At 41.2% G+C, this 15,081-nt stretch overlaps 1 protein-coding gene across 8 annotated transcripts in view; it reads left to right on the top strand.

Moving 5' to 3' along the window:
- Window positions 1–15,081, top strand: part of LOC124870444 (microtubule cross-linking factor 1) — a 108,845-nt gene that overhangs the window by 70,442 nt on the left and 23,322 nt on the right. For all 8 annotated transcript variants that reach the window (XR_007038774.1, XM_047369126.1, XM_047369132.1 and 5 more), the window contains 3 exons: window positions 913–1,083; window positions 10,851–11,018; window positions 13,369–13,644. Coding sequence is in view for 7 of the 8 variants with exons in the window: in XM_047369126.1 (XP_047225082.1) it covers window positions 913–1,083; window positions 10,851–11,018; window positions 13,369–13,644 (615 nt within the window). In the remaining variant the exon portion in view is untranslated. The remainder of the gene's footprint in view (window positions 1–912; window positions 1,084–10,850; window positions 11,019–13,368; window positions 13,645–15,081) is intronic.

Raw genomic sequence — 15,081 nt, 5'->3', positions numbered from 1 at the left:
TACGCTTAGGCAGGCCTATGGATTTTTTTATAACTCTGTATTATGTATAAATACTGTATACTGACGATTTGAAAATATTTAGTTATTACAGTTACGACCCTTGTCAACTTACAATTCTAAGTGCTTTAGTAGAAAGCAACTGAACGTCCTCTCTTGTTTCTTGAAGACGTTTCAGCCCTCATCCAGAAGGCTTCTTCAGTTCTGAACATGGTTGGAAGTAACAGGCTTATGAGTTGTACTCAGAACAATCACATTAATAGGGTCATTAAGGTCACTAATGGGGCAATTAAGGCATGCTAGTGAATGGTCTTACCCGTTTTTCAGCTCAATGTATTATCTATATTGTTTGATAATCCAAACATGTCCCTTACGATGTCTTAAGAGCAGTTTTGGTCACAAGGCTGCTATAAAATCGTCTGACAAGTCAAGACTGCAGAGTAGATGTCAGAAAGGTGAAATGTGCTGCTTAGTTTCTCCAATGCATGGGTCCAAACACTCCTCGCTGCATTGGATGGCATATACTACATCGCTCAGCTTGTGTCTGGGGATTTTATCCTTTGGGTGAACCAGTCTGTCTGGGAATGTCGTTGCAGAATATTATTCTAGGAAAATATTCTTAGTTTCTCAGATACTCCAGCCACATGTGGACATTGTTTTCTGTGGTTTCACTAAGAATTATTTTCTTTCCCAATTCACTTCAAGACGAATTCCTGCCAAACTTACTCCACCTAAATCCACGTGTGTGTAAATGTCCAAAGATATGAATACCACAGTCATTTCCTGCATTGTTCACAGTAAATGTTCAGAAAAGCTCCCATAGCTGCCAGTCTGGGGCGGGATGTGTTGCTATGAAAACAGAACAGGGCGCATGAATCAGAGCCCGGTTTTTCCTGACTCTATCTTCTGTTCCAGTTGGAGAAGCTGGAGGGCTTCCCAGAGCTGGGAGTGACGGCGGAGCAGGCGGAGGGGGCGCCAGAACGAGACGACAGGCTGTGTTTACCTCAAACTCCAGGGGAAGCCCCTGAAACTGGACCCGCCATTCCTCTGCTGTCCCCTGACCGACACATGCAGCATCAGCGACAGGTAGCAAACTGTTTACTGCTGCTAAACGCATGTTTTAAATCACTTTCAAAACGTTTGACTGAAAATTAGTCTGAACTCAGCACCTGTGTCCCTCTGCAGAAACCTGAACCCAGTTCAGTAATGTAAATCACCTTAAATGTAAGATACTGAAATAAGAGTTTTGATTTTATTGAAAAATACCTAAAATGTTATGATTGAACCAAACGTTTTAGACAGCATGTAATGTTTCAGCTCAGTTTAACGACAGAAGTTATTAGCGTCCTTCACCAAAGAGTGCTGGAAGCATTTATTGGCATCCCTGGTTAAGAAGTCTAATTAGCCTTGAAATAAATGTTGCTTTTATTGCAGCAGCTTAACTTCACACAGAACAATTTAGAAAAGTCCAACCTATCATATCAGAATGTTTATTTAGTCTGGAAAAATGCTTTAACAAAATCAGCGATTCAGAGAGTACATGATAAGGTTCCCAAGGCTTTGGAAGAGAAACAGGCCCAGGTGTCGGGCTCGGCCCCGTAGTCGCGCAGCACCTCGTTTTGTGGCTCTTCGAAGCGTTCTCTACTTCTCCCCTCCATCCTGTTATTAATAACTCAGGAGTTATGAATCAAAAAAGTCTTGTCCCAACTAATGCCACATGATTTAAATCTTCCTGTTTGTCTCGTAATCCAACAAAGAGATGCACAATGCTGTGGCTCTAGCTCATCATGGCATTCATCCTACCTGTCAATAAAATAGAGTATAGAAATATCCTTTATTGTCTATTGTTTATTGTTTACCTAATTGACTATATATGTATACATATACATTGTAGCTGTAACTTACAAGGGCCATCTGAGAATAAAAAATCAGCTCACTGTAACTAAAATCTTACCACTGTAACGATGTGAATATATATTTGTAGGGCTATTTTTCATAAAAATGTCACCCCAGCTTTATAAAGTGGGCCAGTCTGTCAGGAATCCTGAGCCACTTTTTCTCCCCGTTCCACCCCTGCTCAGGACACATTTTCTTCATCTGTATTTTTTCCAAAAATGCCCAAAAATGTAGATCCAGATTACGAACCCACTGTCTGTTGCTACAAGTACAAATTAAAAAATGCTTCACTGCAGGGTTGCTGCGAATATTCCATGTTTAAATCATAAATATATAAATGTAATATTTAGCTCAAAGGCCATAGCAGATAATTTAGTTCATGCAAACATAAAATCCCGCAATCCAAAACGTGTCAGACAGAAAACATACATGAATAAAACAAAAACTGATGTGAAAGTGGGTCGGATTAAACCACCTTAGAAATTTGAAAGTAATTAATGCTAAAAAGAAAACTTGCTATAAAAAATGTATCCTTTGATCTGAATATCTGAAAATTGATGAATCGAATGTTTTCGGACTCTTGAGTTCTACTTTATATTTCTTTTCTATGTGCGAAAAAGAATGTTTGGCTGCCATTCATTAGAGCTGGCACAATATGCAGATTTTGACCCACTTAGCTGTTTAGAAGCACTGCTTATATTGAGTACACCCATTTTTTGCTTGAAATCTTAAAATCTCAATTAAATGTGATGTGAAGCATACATGGAGATTTGCTTTCAGGTCTCAGTCTACCACTTTACCAGCCTGTAAAGTAAAACCAGTACATGTAGGCAGTCTGGATGGGATGCATTATTAACCATTCTGAAGTGCTTAACTTTGTAAAGGGTTTTGATTTTTTTCCTATCTACATCATTAAGATAATTTTTACTGCAATCGGACTTTACTTTGTCCTGTGAGTAGTTTTCCACTTTTCCCATTCAATGATATGTTGAGTAACCATATGCAAGCTGCAGAGATTTGCTGCTGCAAGCGGCTCTGGTGGTCTGACTGAAATAATATGTTAAACTGTAAAAATGTCATTCCCAGTTTTCAGGAAAAGCTTGGACAATAATTTTAGTATGAATATCAGACTAGTAACAAAGGAGTCCCACCTTATTCTCACAGATCCTGCCAAGCAGGGGCAAAAATCCCATTTCATTGTTTTGGGGGGTTGGGGGGGCAATAAACGGGAAACTTTCAGAGAATAATTCCTGGGGGGGAGATGGGATAAAGCTCTTTTCATCACTTTCCTGCTCCTTTGCGACTTTCCTTGTAGGCACACGCAAACTACACAACTAAAAAAAAACAAATATGCATAATTGATAATAAAAATAAATAAAGATACAATATATATTTTTTCAGAACAATATTTGGTATCAAGTTTTTTTTAATGACGAAAACTGAACAATCTATCTCTTTAAGCAAGCTTTAACTCATGTGATAAATACTAACCTACAAAAAATAATCAAAACTCTGACCTCACTCCTCAAAATCTGGATATCTCTTTAGGAACAAATATAAAATGTCAGTAAAATGTGAATTAGTTTGACATTTCCCGACAGACGTTTTTTGAAGAATCTGTCCTCTTTTTTTCTCTTCTTCCTCATCTATTTTTCCTCTCAGTCCTCAGTGATCCCTCTCTCTTCCTCCTGTCTTCCTCTCTTTCTCCTCCTCGCTCTCCTCCCTCCACTCTGTCCTCTTCCTCCCCATTTTTCTGTATCCGCCTCTGTCCTCTCTCTTTGCTGCTTTGCTACATTCTAGCTTGTTAACGATCATAAGCTAGCTTAATTGCTTAACCAGCGAAGTGATAAAAACAGGCTGATTTTGGACAAATGTCAGTTTAAATGTTCCGACCTTGTGCTCATTGAACCAGTGTTTGTTATGAATGACTTTCTGTCTTTTACACACTAGTCCAGTTTCCTCCTCAGGTGAGCCTGTCACAATGTGAACAAGTTGATGATATTCAACAGGATTTGATACGATGCAATGTGACGATCTACAAGACAGTCCAATATAAAACCATAAAATGTGATGCAATGCATGGCAAGATAATGGCTACAACAGCTCTTCTTACCGCTGAAAAGCTTTAAACAGACGACCCTCAGACAGGCAGACGGCACCTCATCAGATACTTCTCACATTCTTCGCTCTGAATATACACTGCTCAAAAAAATAAAGGGAACACTCAAATAACACAACCTAGATCTGAATGAATGAAATATTCTCATTGAATACTTTGTTCTGTACAAAGTTGAATGTGCTGACAACAAAATCACACAAAAATCATCAATGGAAATCAAATTTATTCACCAACGGAACCTGGATTTGGAGTCACACACAAAATTAAAATGGAAAAACACACTACAGGCTGATCCAACTTTGATGTAATGTCCTTAAAACAAGTCAAAATGAGGCTCAGTATTGTGTGTGGCCTCCACGTGCCTGTATGACTTCCCTACAACCCCTGGACATGCTCCTGATGAGACGGCGGATGGTCTCCTGAAGGATCTCCTCCCAGACCTGGACTAAAGCATCCGCCAACTTCTGGACAGTCTGTGGTGCAACGTGATGCTGGAGCGAGACATGATGTCCCAGATGTGCTCAATCAGATTCAGGTCTGGAGAACGGGCGGGCCAGTCCATAGCTTCAATGTCTTCATCTTGCAGGAACTGCTGACACACTCCAGCCACATGAGGTCTAGCATTGTCCTGCATTAGGAGGAACCCAGGGCCAACCGCACCAGCATATGGTCTCACGAGGGGTCTGAGGATCTCATCTTGGTACCTAATGGCAGTCAGGCTACCTCTGGCGAGCACATGGAGGTGTGTGCGTCCCTCCAAAGAAATGCCACCCCACACCATTACTGACCCACTGCCAAACCGGTCATGCTGAAGGATGTTGCAGGCAGCAGATCGCTCTCCACGGTGTCTCCAGACTCTGTCACGTATGTCACATGTGCTCAGTGGGAACCTGCTTTCATCTGTGAAGAGCACAGGGCACCAGTGGTGAATTTGCCAATCCTGGTGTTCTCTGGCAAATGCCAAGCGTCCTGCATGATGTTGGGCTGTGAGCACAACCCCCATTTGTGGACGTCGGGCCCTCATACCATCCTCATGGAGTCGGTTTCTAACCGTTTGTGCAGACACATGCACATTTGTGGCCTGCTGGAGGTCATTTTGCAGGGCTCTGACAGTGCTCCTCCTGTTCCTCCTTGCACAAAGGTGGAGGTAGCGGTCCTGCTGCTGGGTTGTTGTCCTCCTATGGCCTCCTCCACGTCTCCTGGTGTACTGGCCTGTCTCCTGGTAGCGCCTCCAGGCTCTGGACACTACGCTGACAGACACAGCAAACCTTCTTGTCACAGCTCGCATTGATGTGCCATCCTGGATGAGCTGCACTACCTGAGCCACTTGTGTGGGTTGTAGAGTCCGTCTCATGCTACCACGAGTGTGAAAGCACCACCAACATTCAAAAGTGACCAAAACATCAGCCAGAAAGCATAGATACTGAGAAGTGGTCTGTGGTCCCCACCTGCAGAACCACTCCTTTATTGAGTGTGTCTTGCTAATCGCCAAAGATTTCCCCCTGTTTTCTATTCCATTTGCACAACAGGATGTGAAATTGATTGTCAATCAGTGTTGCTTCCTAAGTGGACAGTTTGATTTCACAGAAGTTTGATTTACTTGGAGTTATATTGTGTTGTTTGAGTATTCCCTTTATTTTTTTGAGTAGTGTACCTTTCTAAACTCAGGAAGAAGGTACAGAGTTTTCCTCTGTGAGCACAACCAGTGCAAACATTCGTTCATCCCATCATCAGTTAAGCTCATTAATGTGTGCTTAGTAGGAGATGAAAAGACAGCCAGGGTCCCAGTGAAGTCAGATAATTAATTCTTCATTAACCCGTTTGGTTCTGTGATACTGTATGCAAGCTGGTAGGACCAACATGGGTTGATTTAGTTCTTTTCACATCTTTTTTAAAATGTAATTTGATGCAAAACCTCACTGCATACATTGGAACTCAGTTTTAAACTAAGTGCCATCTCAATAACAAACAATCCATGAATAAATAAAGAATTAATAATATGTTTAAAAAGACATATGAATGTATATATTGTTGTTGGTGCCAGACGGGCTGGTCTGAGTATTTCAGAAACTGCTGATCAACTGGGATTTTCACACACTACCATCTCTAGGGTTTACAGAGAACGGTCCGAAAAAGAGAAAATGTCCAGTGAGCGGCAGTTCTGTGGCCGCAAATGCCTTGTTGATGCCAGAGGTCAGAGGAGAATGGCCAGACTGGTTCGAGCTGATAGAAAGGCAACAGTAACTCAAATAACCACTCGTTACAACCAAGGCATGCAGAAGAGCATCTCTGAATACACAACACGTCAAACCTTGAGGCGGATGGGCTACAGCAGCACAAGACCACACTGGGTGCCACTCCTGTCAGCTAAGAACAGGAAACTGAGGCAACAATTCGCACAGGTGAACAATAGAAGATTGGAAAAACGTTGTCTGGTCTGATGAGTCTTGATTTCTGCTGTGACATTAAGATGGTAAGGTCAGAATTTGGCGTCAACAACATAAAAGCATGGATCCATCCTGCCTTGTATCAACAGTTCAGGCTGGTGGTGGTGGTGTAATGGTGTGTGGGATATTTTCTTGTCACACTTTGGGCCCCTTAGTACCAATTGAGCATCGTGTCAACGCCACAGCCTACCTGAGTATTGTTGCTGACCATGTCCATCCCTTTATGACCACAGTGTACCTATCTTCTGATTGTTACTTCCAGCAGGATAACGCGCCATGTCATAAGCACGAATCATCTCAGACTGGTTTCTTGAACATGACAATGAGTTCACTGTACTCAAATGGTCTCCACAGACACCAGATCTCAATCCAATAGAGCACCTTTGGGATGTGGTGGAACGGGAGATTCACATTATGGATGTGCAGCCGACAAATCTGCAGCATCTGTGTGATGCTATCATGTCAATATGGACCAAACTCTCTGAGGAATGTTTCAGTACCTTGTTGAATCCATGCCACGAAGGATTAGGGCAGTTCAGAAGGCGAAAGGGGGTCCAACCCGGTACTAGCAAGGTGTACCTAATAAAGTGGCCAGTAGAAGGCATCAAAACTATGAATTAACACATGTGGAATTATATACTGAACAAAAAAGTGTGAAACAATTGAAAATATGTCTTATATTCTTGGTTCTTCAAAGTAGCCACCTTTTGCTTTGATTACTGCTCCGCACACTCTTGGCATTCTGTTGATGAGCTTCAAGAGGTAGTCACCTGAAATGGTTTTCACTTCACAGGTATGCCCTGTCAGGTTTAATAAGTGGGATATCAAGCCTTATAAATGGGGTTGGGACCATCAGTTGTGTTGTGCAGGAGGTGGATACAGTACACAGCTGATAGTCCTACTGAATAGACTGTTAGAATTTGTATTATGGCAAGAAAAAAGCAGCTAAGTAAAGAAAAACCAGTGGCCATCATTACTTTAAGAAATGAAGGTCAGTCAGTCCGAACAATTGGGAAAACTTTGAAAGTGTCCCCAAGTGCAGTCGCAAAAACCATCAAGCGCTATAAAGAAACTGGGTCACATGAGGACCGCCCCAGGAAAGGAAGACCAAGAGTCACCTCTGCTGCGGACGATAAGTTCATCCGAGTCACCAGCCTCAGAAATCACAGGTTAACAGCAGCTCAGATTAGAAAACAGGTCAATGCCACACAGAGTTCTAGCAGCAGACACATCTCTAGAACAACTGTTAAGAGGAGACTGTGTGAATCAGGCCTTCATGGTAAAATAGCTGCTAGCTGCAAGCAGAAGAGACTTGTTTGGGCTAAAGAACACAAGGAATGGACATTAGACCAGTGGAAATCTGTGCTTTGATCTGATGAGTCCAAGTTTGAGATCTTTGGTTCCAACCACCGTGTCTTTGTGCGGCGCAGAAGAGGTGAACGGATGGACTCTACATGCCTGGTTCCCACCGTGAAGCATGGAGGAGGAAGTGTGATGGTGTGGGGGTGCTTTGCTGGTGACACTGTTGGGGATTTATTCAAAATTGAAGGTATACTGAACCAGCATGGCTACCACAGCATCTTGCAGCGGCATGCTATTCCATCCGGTTTGCGTTTAGTTGGACCATCATTTATTTTTCTACATGACAATGACCCCTAACACACCTCCAGGCTGTGTAAGGGCTATTTGACCAAGAAGGAGAGTGATGGGGTGCTGCGCCAGATGACCTGGCCTCCACAGTCACCGGACCTGAACCCAATCGAGATGGTTTGGGGTGAGCTGGACCGCAGAGTGAAGGCAAAAGGGCCAACAAGTGCTAAGCATCTCTGGGAACTCCTTCAAGACTGTTGGAAAACCATTTCAGGTGACTACCTCTTGAAGCTCATCAACAGAATGCCAAGAGTGTGTGGAGCAGTAATCAAAGCAAAAGGTGGCTACTTTGAAGAACCTAGAATATAAGACATATTTTCAGTTGTTTCACACTTTTTTGTTCAGTATATAATTCCACATGTGTTAATTCATAGTTTTGATGCCTTCAGTGTGAAGCTACAATATTCATAGTCATGAAAATAAAGAAAACTCTTTGAATGAGAAGGTGTGTCCAAACTTTTGGTCTTTACTGTATATATACATATATATATATATATATACAGGTCCTTCTCAAAAAATTAGCATATTGTGATAAAGTTAATTATTTTCCATAATGTCATGATGAAAATTTAACATTCATGTATTTTAGATTCATTGCACACTACCTGAAATATTTCAGGTCTTTTATTGTCTTAATACGGATGATTTTGGCATACAGCTCATGAAAACCCAAAATTCCTATCTCACAAAATTAGCATATCATTAAAAGGGTCTCTAAACGAGCTATTAACCTAATCATCTGAATCAACGAGTTAACTCTAAACACCTGCAAAAGATTCCTGAGGCCTTTAAAACTCCCAGCCTGGTTCATCACTCAAAACCCCAATCATGGGTAAGACTGCCGACCTGACTGCTGTCCAGAAGGCCACTATTGACACCCTCAAGCAAGAGGGTAAGACACAGAAAGAAATTTCTGAACGAATAGGCTGTTCCCAGAGTGCTGTATCAAGGCACCTCAGTGGGAAGTCTGTGGGAAGAAAAAAGTGTGGCAGAAAACGCTGCAAAACGAGAAGAGGTGACCGGACCCTGAGGAAGATTGTGGAGAAGGGCCGATTCCAGACCTTGGGGGACCTGCGGAAGCAGCGGATTGAGTCTGGAGTAGAAACATCCAGAGCCTGGAGGAAGACTGGGGAGAAGGAAATGCCAAAATGCCAGAAGTCCAGTGTCAAGTACCCACAGTCAGTGATGGTCTGGGGTGCCGTGTCAGCTGCTGGTGTTGGTCCACTGTGTTTTATCAAGGGCAGGGTCAATGCAGCTAGCTATCAGGAGATTTTGGAGCACTTCATGCTTCCATCTGCTGAAAAGCTTTATGGAGATGAAGATTTCCTTTTTCAGCACGACCTGGCACCTGCTCACAGTGCCAAAACCATTGGTAAATGGTTTACTGACCATGGTATCACTGTGCTCAATTGGCCTGCCAACTCTCCTGACCTGAACCCCATAGAGAATCTGTGGGATATTGTGAAGAGAACGTTGAGAGACTCAAGACCCAACACTCTGGATGAGCTAAAGGCCGCTATCGAAGCATCCTGGGCCTCCATAAGACCTCAGCAGTGCCACAGGCTGATTGCCTCCATGCCACGCCACATTGAAGCAGTCATTTCTGCAAAAGGATTCCCGACCAAGTATTGAGTGCATAACTGTACATGATTATTTGAAGGTTGACGTTTTTTGTATTAAAAACACTTTTCTTTTATTGGTCGGATGAAATATGCTAATTTTATGAGATAGGAATTTTGGGTTTTCATGAGCTGTATGCCAAAATTATCCGTATTAAGACAATAAAAGACCTGAAATATTTCAGTTAGTGTGCAATGAATCTAAAATATATGAATGTTAAATTTTCATCATGACATTATGGAAAATAATGAACTTTATCACAATATGGTAATATTTTGAGAAGGACCTGTATATATATATATATGTATATATATATATATATACATATATATATATATATATACATACATATATATATATATATATATATATATATATATGTATATATATGTGGTGAGATTACCATTAATGCAACGTTATTTTTAACAGTTGACTGTTCGCTGTTCTAAAATAGTTTACATGTCATAAAAGTTAAGTACTGGGAAGCTTAGAAAATTCACCTTAAAAACGAAATCTACCTGAATTTGTTTTTAGAAAAGATTTAAGAATAAAACCGTGCAGCTTCTAGGAAATTAAAAAATATTACATTTATAAAGGAAAACTGTCTGGAACCTAGATTTATGGTCTCTAGAAACCTCAGTTACAGCTTCTAAAGTTGGCCTTCACTTCATTATTGGTCATAAATATTTGTAAATATTTGTGTAGACTTCAGGTTTTCCCACACCTGAGCTCATATTTAGTTTTTCTATAATGGTTGATAGAGCCAGCAGCCCTGCAGTAACACCTCCAGGTGATAACCAGCTTATTTGGTGCTTCCCTGCTTCCTCCCAGGACCTGAGTACTCTCCACAGCAGAACCACCACAAGCAAAAACCTTCGCTGAGCCAAGCTGTTAATTTCTCTGCAACACAAGTAGATCTCACTGCACATGTAGCTGGAAGTCTAATAAATCATTATGCAGCGTTAATAACAGCAATACTCTGAGGTTTCAAAGGAATGTTTGCATTATTTTGCACCCTGGTATATCTGCATATTTAAAGAAACGTCATGCATGCACTGTTGCTGTTTTATTCTTAACATAATGAAAGTGTTAGCTGACTCCCCTGACTCCTCTGTTTGCAGTTTGGTGAGAACAGGCGAGTGCTGCAGGCACTGCGAGCGCTCCTGGAGGAGTTTCGAGAGGAGTTGCGGGAGGAGCAGATGAGGCGCTACCAACTGCAACAAGCGTATGCCAATGACAAAGCCGCCTGGGAGGTCAAGTGGACAGAGATGAAGTGCCAGGTCGCTCAGGTACAGATGGTGTCTCAGCGCCCACCTTTAAAGGGACATGACACAATCTGGTAGAAGGAAAAAGGTGTGCTTTCAGTAAGCAGTCAGATGACGGTAAACATGTTGCCTCTTCTAGGCGTGACGGCCCACTCTGGGCAGTCTTCATGGGCTGGCCACTTTAGGCTGCAGTTAGCTTAAGAAATCGTCCCGATTTTAGTCTAAATCCTGCTGCTGAAGACTCAAATGGGCAGAAATCAGTTATTTAAAAAAGAGAAAAGACAACAAGAAAATACAAAATTGTTTGCCTGCTGTCAATATGCACACTAAATAATTCACCATTCAGCTAATTGATGCTAACAGTTTGATATGCCTTAGGGCATTTCTCAGTAGAGCAACAGATGTTAAAATAATTTTGCTAATGGTAATCCTGAAAAGTTTTGCAAAAAGCCAGGTTTTTTCTGAGTTCATTACAAATAGACACTTAAAGCAACAACTGACTAAAACTTAAGGCATGTGTCAGAAAACTGAGGACCTTCACAGGAACAAGTAAAATGAGGAACAACTTCCAAGGAGGAACCAAGGAATATGTCCTAACTGATCAATCTTGAAAAAACAAACTAAAAAGGTTATTCCAAATGAGATAAAAAATTAGAAACTGTAGCAAAACCTTGGTATATAACAGATTTTGAACTGGAAAATAAGAGAAATAAGAGAACAATAAGAGAGATTTTACCTGAGTAGTTATTTGGCATGGTGCCTTTAGAGGGAATGATTTATTGTCAGCTGTGTCTCCTCCAGCCTTGTAAGAGCAGCTGCTTGTTAGATCACTCACAGATGTGAGATTTTAAAATACAGATCTTGAAAAAGGCAGAAACATTGGAAAAAAACCTGGAAGTGCTCCGCAGCTTTACTTCTGCACTGATAGAAAACCTCTTTAAAGGAAAGGAAAACGTGTTCCCACGAGGTGTTGAATTCACATCGAATCGATCAGTTTGTTTTGTGATGGGAGCTTTATTATCTGATCTGCTTAATTCAAACTGAAACTTTTCTAGAGTCGCAGCCCGATAGCCATCGATGTAGCTCACCATCAGTTGGAGGACATGTTCTCCCTCTGACCGCGTGTTTGAAGATCCAATCTGAAGCTCGCCGTGTCAGAACAGAGTCTCTTCTAAGCTTGGTGTGATTTTAAAAAATGGGAAAACGCAGCTTTTGGGACCAATTAGAAGGTTTGAACTATAGGAAGATTATCTTTTTTACTCTCACGCTTCTAATCCGCGCAGCTCTTACACGTTTCAATCCCTTCACAGAGCAGAGGTCGCTGAGGGCAGCACTGAGAGCTAATGTGCTTAGTTTCATCTGATAATGTTGGGTCGCTCGCTTGCTCCTCGCTGCTTCGTTCTGATTAAGGCTCTAGAAATGTGCTTTTTATTCATCATGATTATGCAGCCCAGCAGAGCAGAGGGGGGAATGAAACTTGCCCCTCACCTGTGTGATTAGATGTGAACACGAGGCCCAGTTTGGCTTCTGACTTGTTTCTGAGGAACTGTCTGTTTAAAATGCCTCAGAGAGTTTTATAGCTGCAGTAGATACAGGACAAACAGTTCATGTAAGCGTGTTTCAAAGACAGCCTTGAGATGCTCCTCACATAGCTGAAACACTTCACTCTGGTTTGTACTGTTATGCCTCTCTCAAGATCACAAAGCTCTGTTGTGCAAAACCAGGATGTTGCTCCCTTTTTTGTTCTGCAGGTATGAAGATTTCTGTCTTCGTTCGCACTCTCTCTTTCTAATTAGAGGATAGGTTATAATGCCAATTTAGAAGAACAGCTTTTGTGTTTTGTCTTAAATGAACAAAGAAACGGAGGCGTCTAGTCACAATATGTTGGTTGTTTTCATCTAAAACCTGTTAAATGTTTTTTACTTCTGGGACAGATTAAGACCAGCTGCTCCTGTGATACATTAAGCTTAGCATTAACAAATGCACAAACACAGTAACAAATGAACAAAAAGCACACATGACCACGACATTGGAAATGAGCTACTAGCCTCTGAAAGGTACTCCTACATCTCCAGTTAGAAAAATAATCAGCCATTTCTGATCTGCTGCATATTAGATTAAATGAGAACGCAAATGGGAATTTATTGCGTAAATTAGAACAATTTCTGATTGCTCTGTTCTTTCGAATCAAAGCATTGCTTTGTTAAGGTTATGAAAATTATTCTATGAAACAGTAACTATGTGTTTTATTCTTGATATTGATAAAAAAGGTACATTTTTGGTTCTTTAACCACACATCTCCTTTGGTCTTGGGTGTCGGATAACTTATCTATATATCTACCCCCAATTGTCTGTATGTTTAATCTGTGAGCAGCTTGAGGAAGAGGCTCGGGAAAAGGTGCGAGGTGAAGCACAGGGAGGCGAAGAGGAGCCGCCTGGAGGAGAGCCCGAGTGGGCCTTGAAGCAGGAGCGTGAGGAGCATCAGCGCCTCCTGGCCGAAAGCCACAGCAAGTCTCTGGACCTCCGCTGGAAGCTGCAGCATGGAGAGAAGAGGTGGAGCCGCGAGAGGACCGAGCTCCAGGAACGCTTCGACCAGGAGCGCCAGGAGTGGGAGGGCAGCATGAGCGAGCTCCGCTGGAAGATGGAGAGGGTGAGAGAGATGAGGAAGACGTTGAGTCAAACCGTGGAAGCAGAAGGAAGAGAAATCAGTTACAGGAGTTTCAAAGCTTAACTAAATCTGTTAAACTCAGTAGGTTTCTGCATTAAAATGCTGTACACCATCACCTCCTTAACACATTCAGTAGTTTACTGGAAGGCTGCTGGAAGATACTTATTTCTGTTCTTTAATTATGCGACACAGATATTATGGTGACGTTTTTATTCTTACATAGTTAAGGATGGTCAAACGGCTTTTTCCATGTTTACATGAAGTCAACAGAGTAAATGGGCCACTGTTTAGTTCAGCTGTGTTTAAATTTATACTTTATGACTTTGGTGGAGTCGTGGGGAGACGTTTCTGAAATGTTCCAGGTGTGGATACGTTTTTAAAAATGTTAAGGTTGATCCATCCTCCTGTCCATCCCTCCTTCCATTCAGTCATTCATCTGATTGTGTGTTTATCCATCCTCTCATTCCCCCATCCAACCACTGGTCCGTCTATAAATCCATTAATCCATCCATCTTTCCATCTATTAATCCATTTATCTATTCCTCCATAAATCAGTCTATCCATCCATTTGACCATTCATTCATTCATCCATTCATTCATTCATTCATTCATTCATTCATCTGTTTGTTTGTTTCATTAATCCTCTTTTCCATCCATCCATCTTGGGTTAAATATGGACTCTGGAATTTTTTCCAGGTTCCATATTTAAAGTCCAGCCCTTGTAGACCCCAGCTATAAATCAGTTACAAACGTTTGTATTTAACTCTGAAAATTAGAGCCTAAATAGGTGGAAATGTTGTCATCAAAAGCTTGAGGGACCATGAACCCATGTTTTTTATTTAATCAGATCATCTCAGTGAGCTAATTATATCTTTTTGAAATAAAAAGGATGAAATAGAAACTGATATTTTAAGTCTGAGAGACACAAAAAGCAAAGCTTGAATTTAAAAGCACATTTGACTTTGTCTAAGTTGATAAGTGATTCTTTTTAAACTCACAGGAACCAATGACAGAGCACTCGGATTCAATGTATTTATAACAGATTCTGAGGATCACTGAATAATGGATTTCTTTTTTCCAGTTTAACTGGATGTTTCACTCTTCGTTTGGTGGCTGCTGGTCGAAGCAAAAAGCAGAAGCACCATCATTAGCATGATAGGAGTGTGAGAGTATTATCATATAAATCAGGGAGAGGAAAACAGCCACTTAATGTAGATTTGAAGCAGGAAGCAGATACATTATTCAGCAATGTTTCAATGAAGTCAATATAAAAATACCCAAATAATGTGGCTGTTCCTTCTTAACCCCAAAAATTACTGAAGGGCTCCTGATACATTAATATATTAGAATAATAGGGAGTTTATTTAAAGTAATAATAGTTGTATTTATGTGGCCACAGCCTTTAGTGTTTATTGAAAA

Source organism: Girardinichthys multiradiatus, chromosome 6 (genome assembly GCF_021462225.1).
Source record: "Girardinichthys multiradiatus isolate DD_20200921_A chromosome 6, DD_fGirMul_XY1, whole genome shotgun sequence".
NCBI classification, from domain to species: Eukaryota; Metazoa; Chordata; class Actinopteri; order Cyprinodontiformes; family Goodeidae; genus Girardinichthys; species Girardinichthys multiradiatus.
The sequence above is the reverse complement of the archived record's forward strand: the minus strand, read 5'-3'. Positions and strand labels throughout refer to the sequence as shown.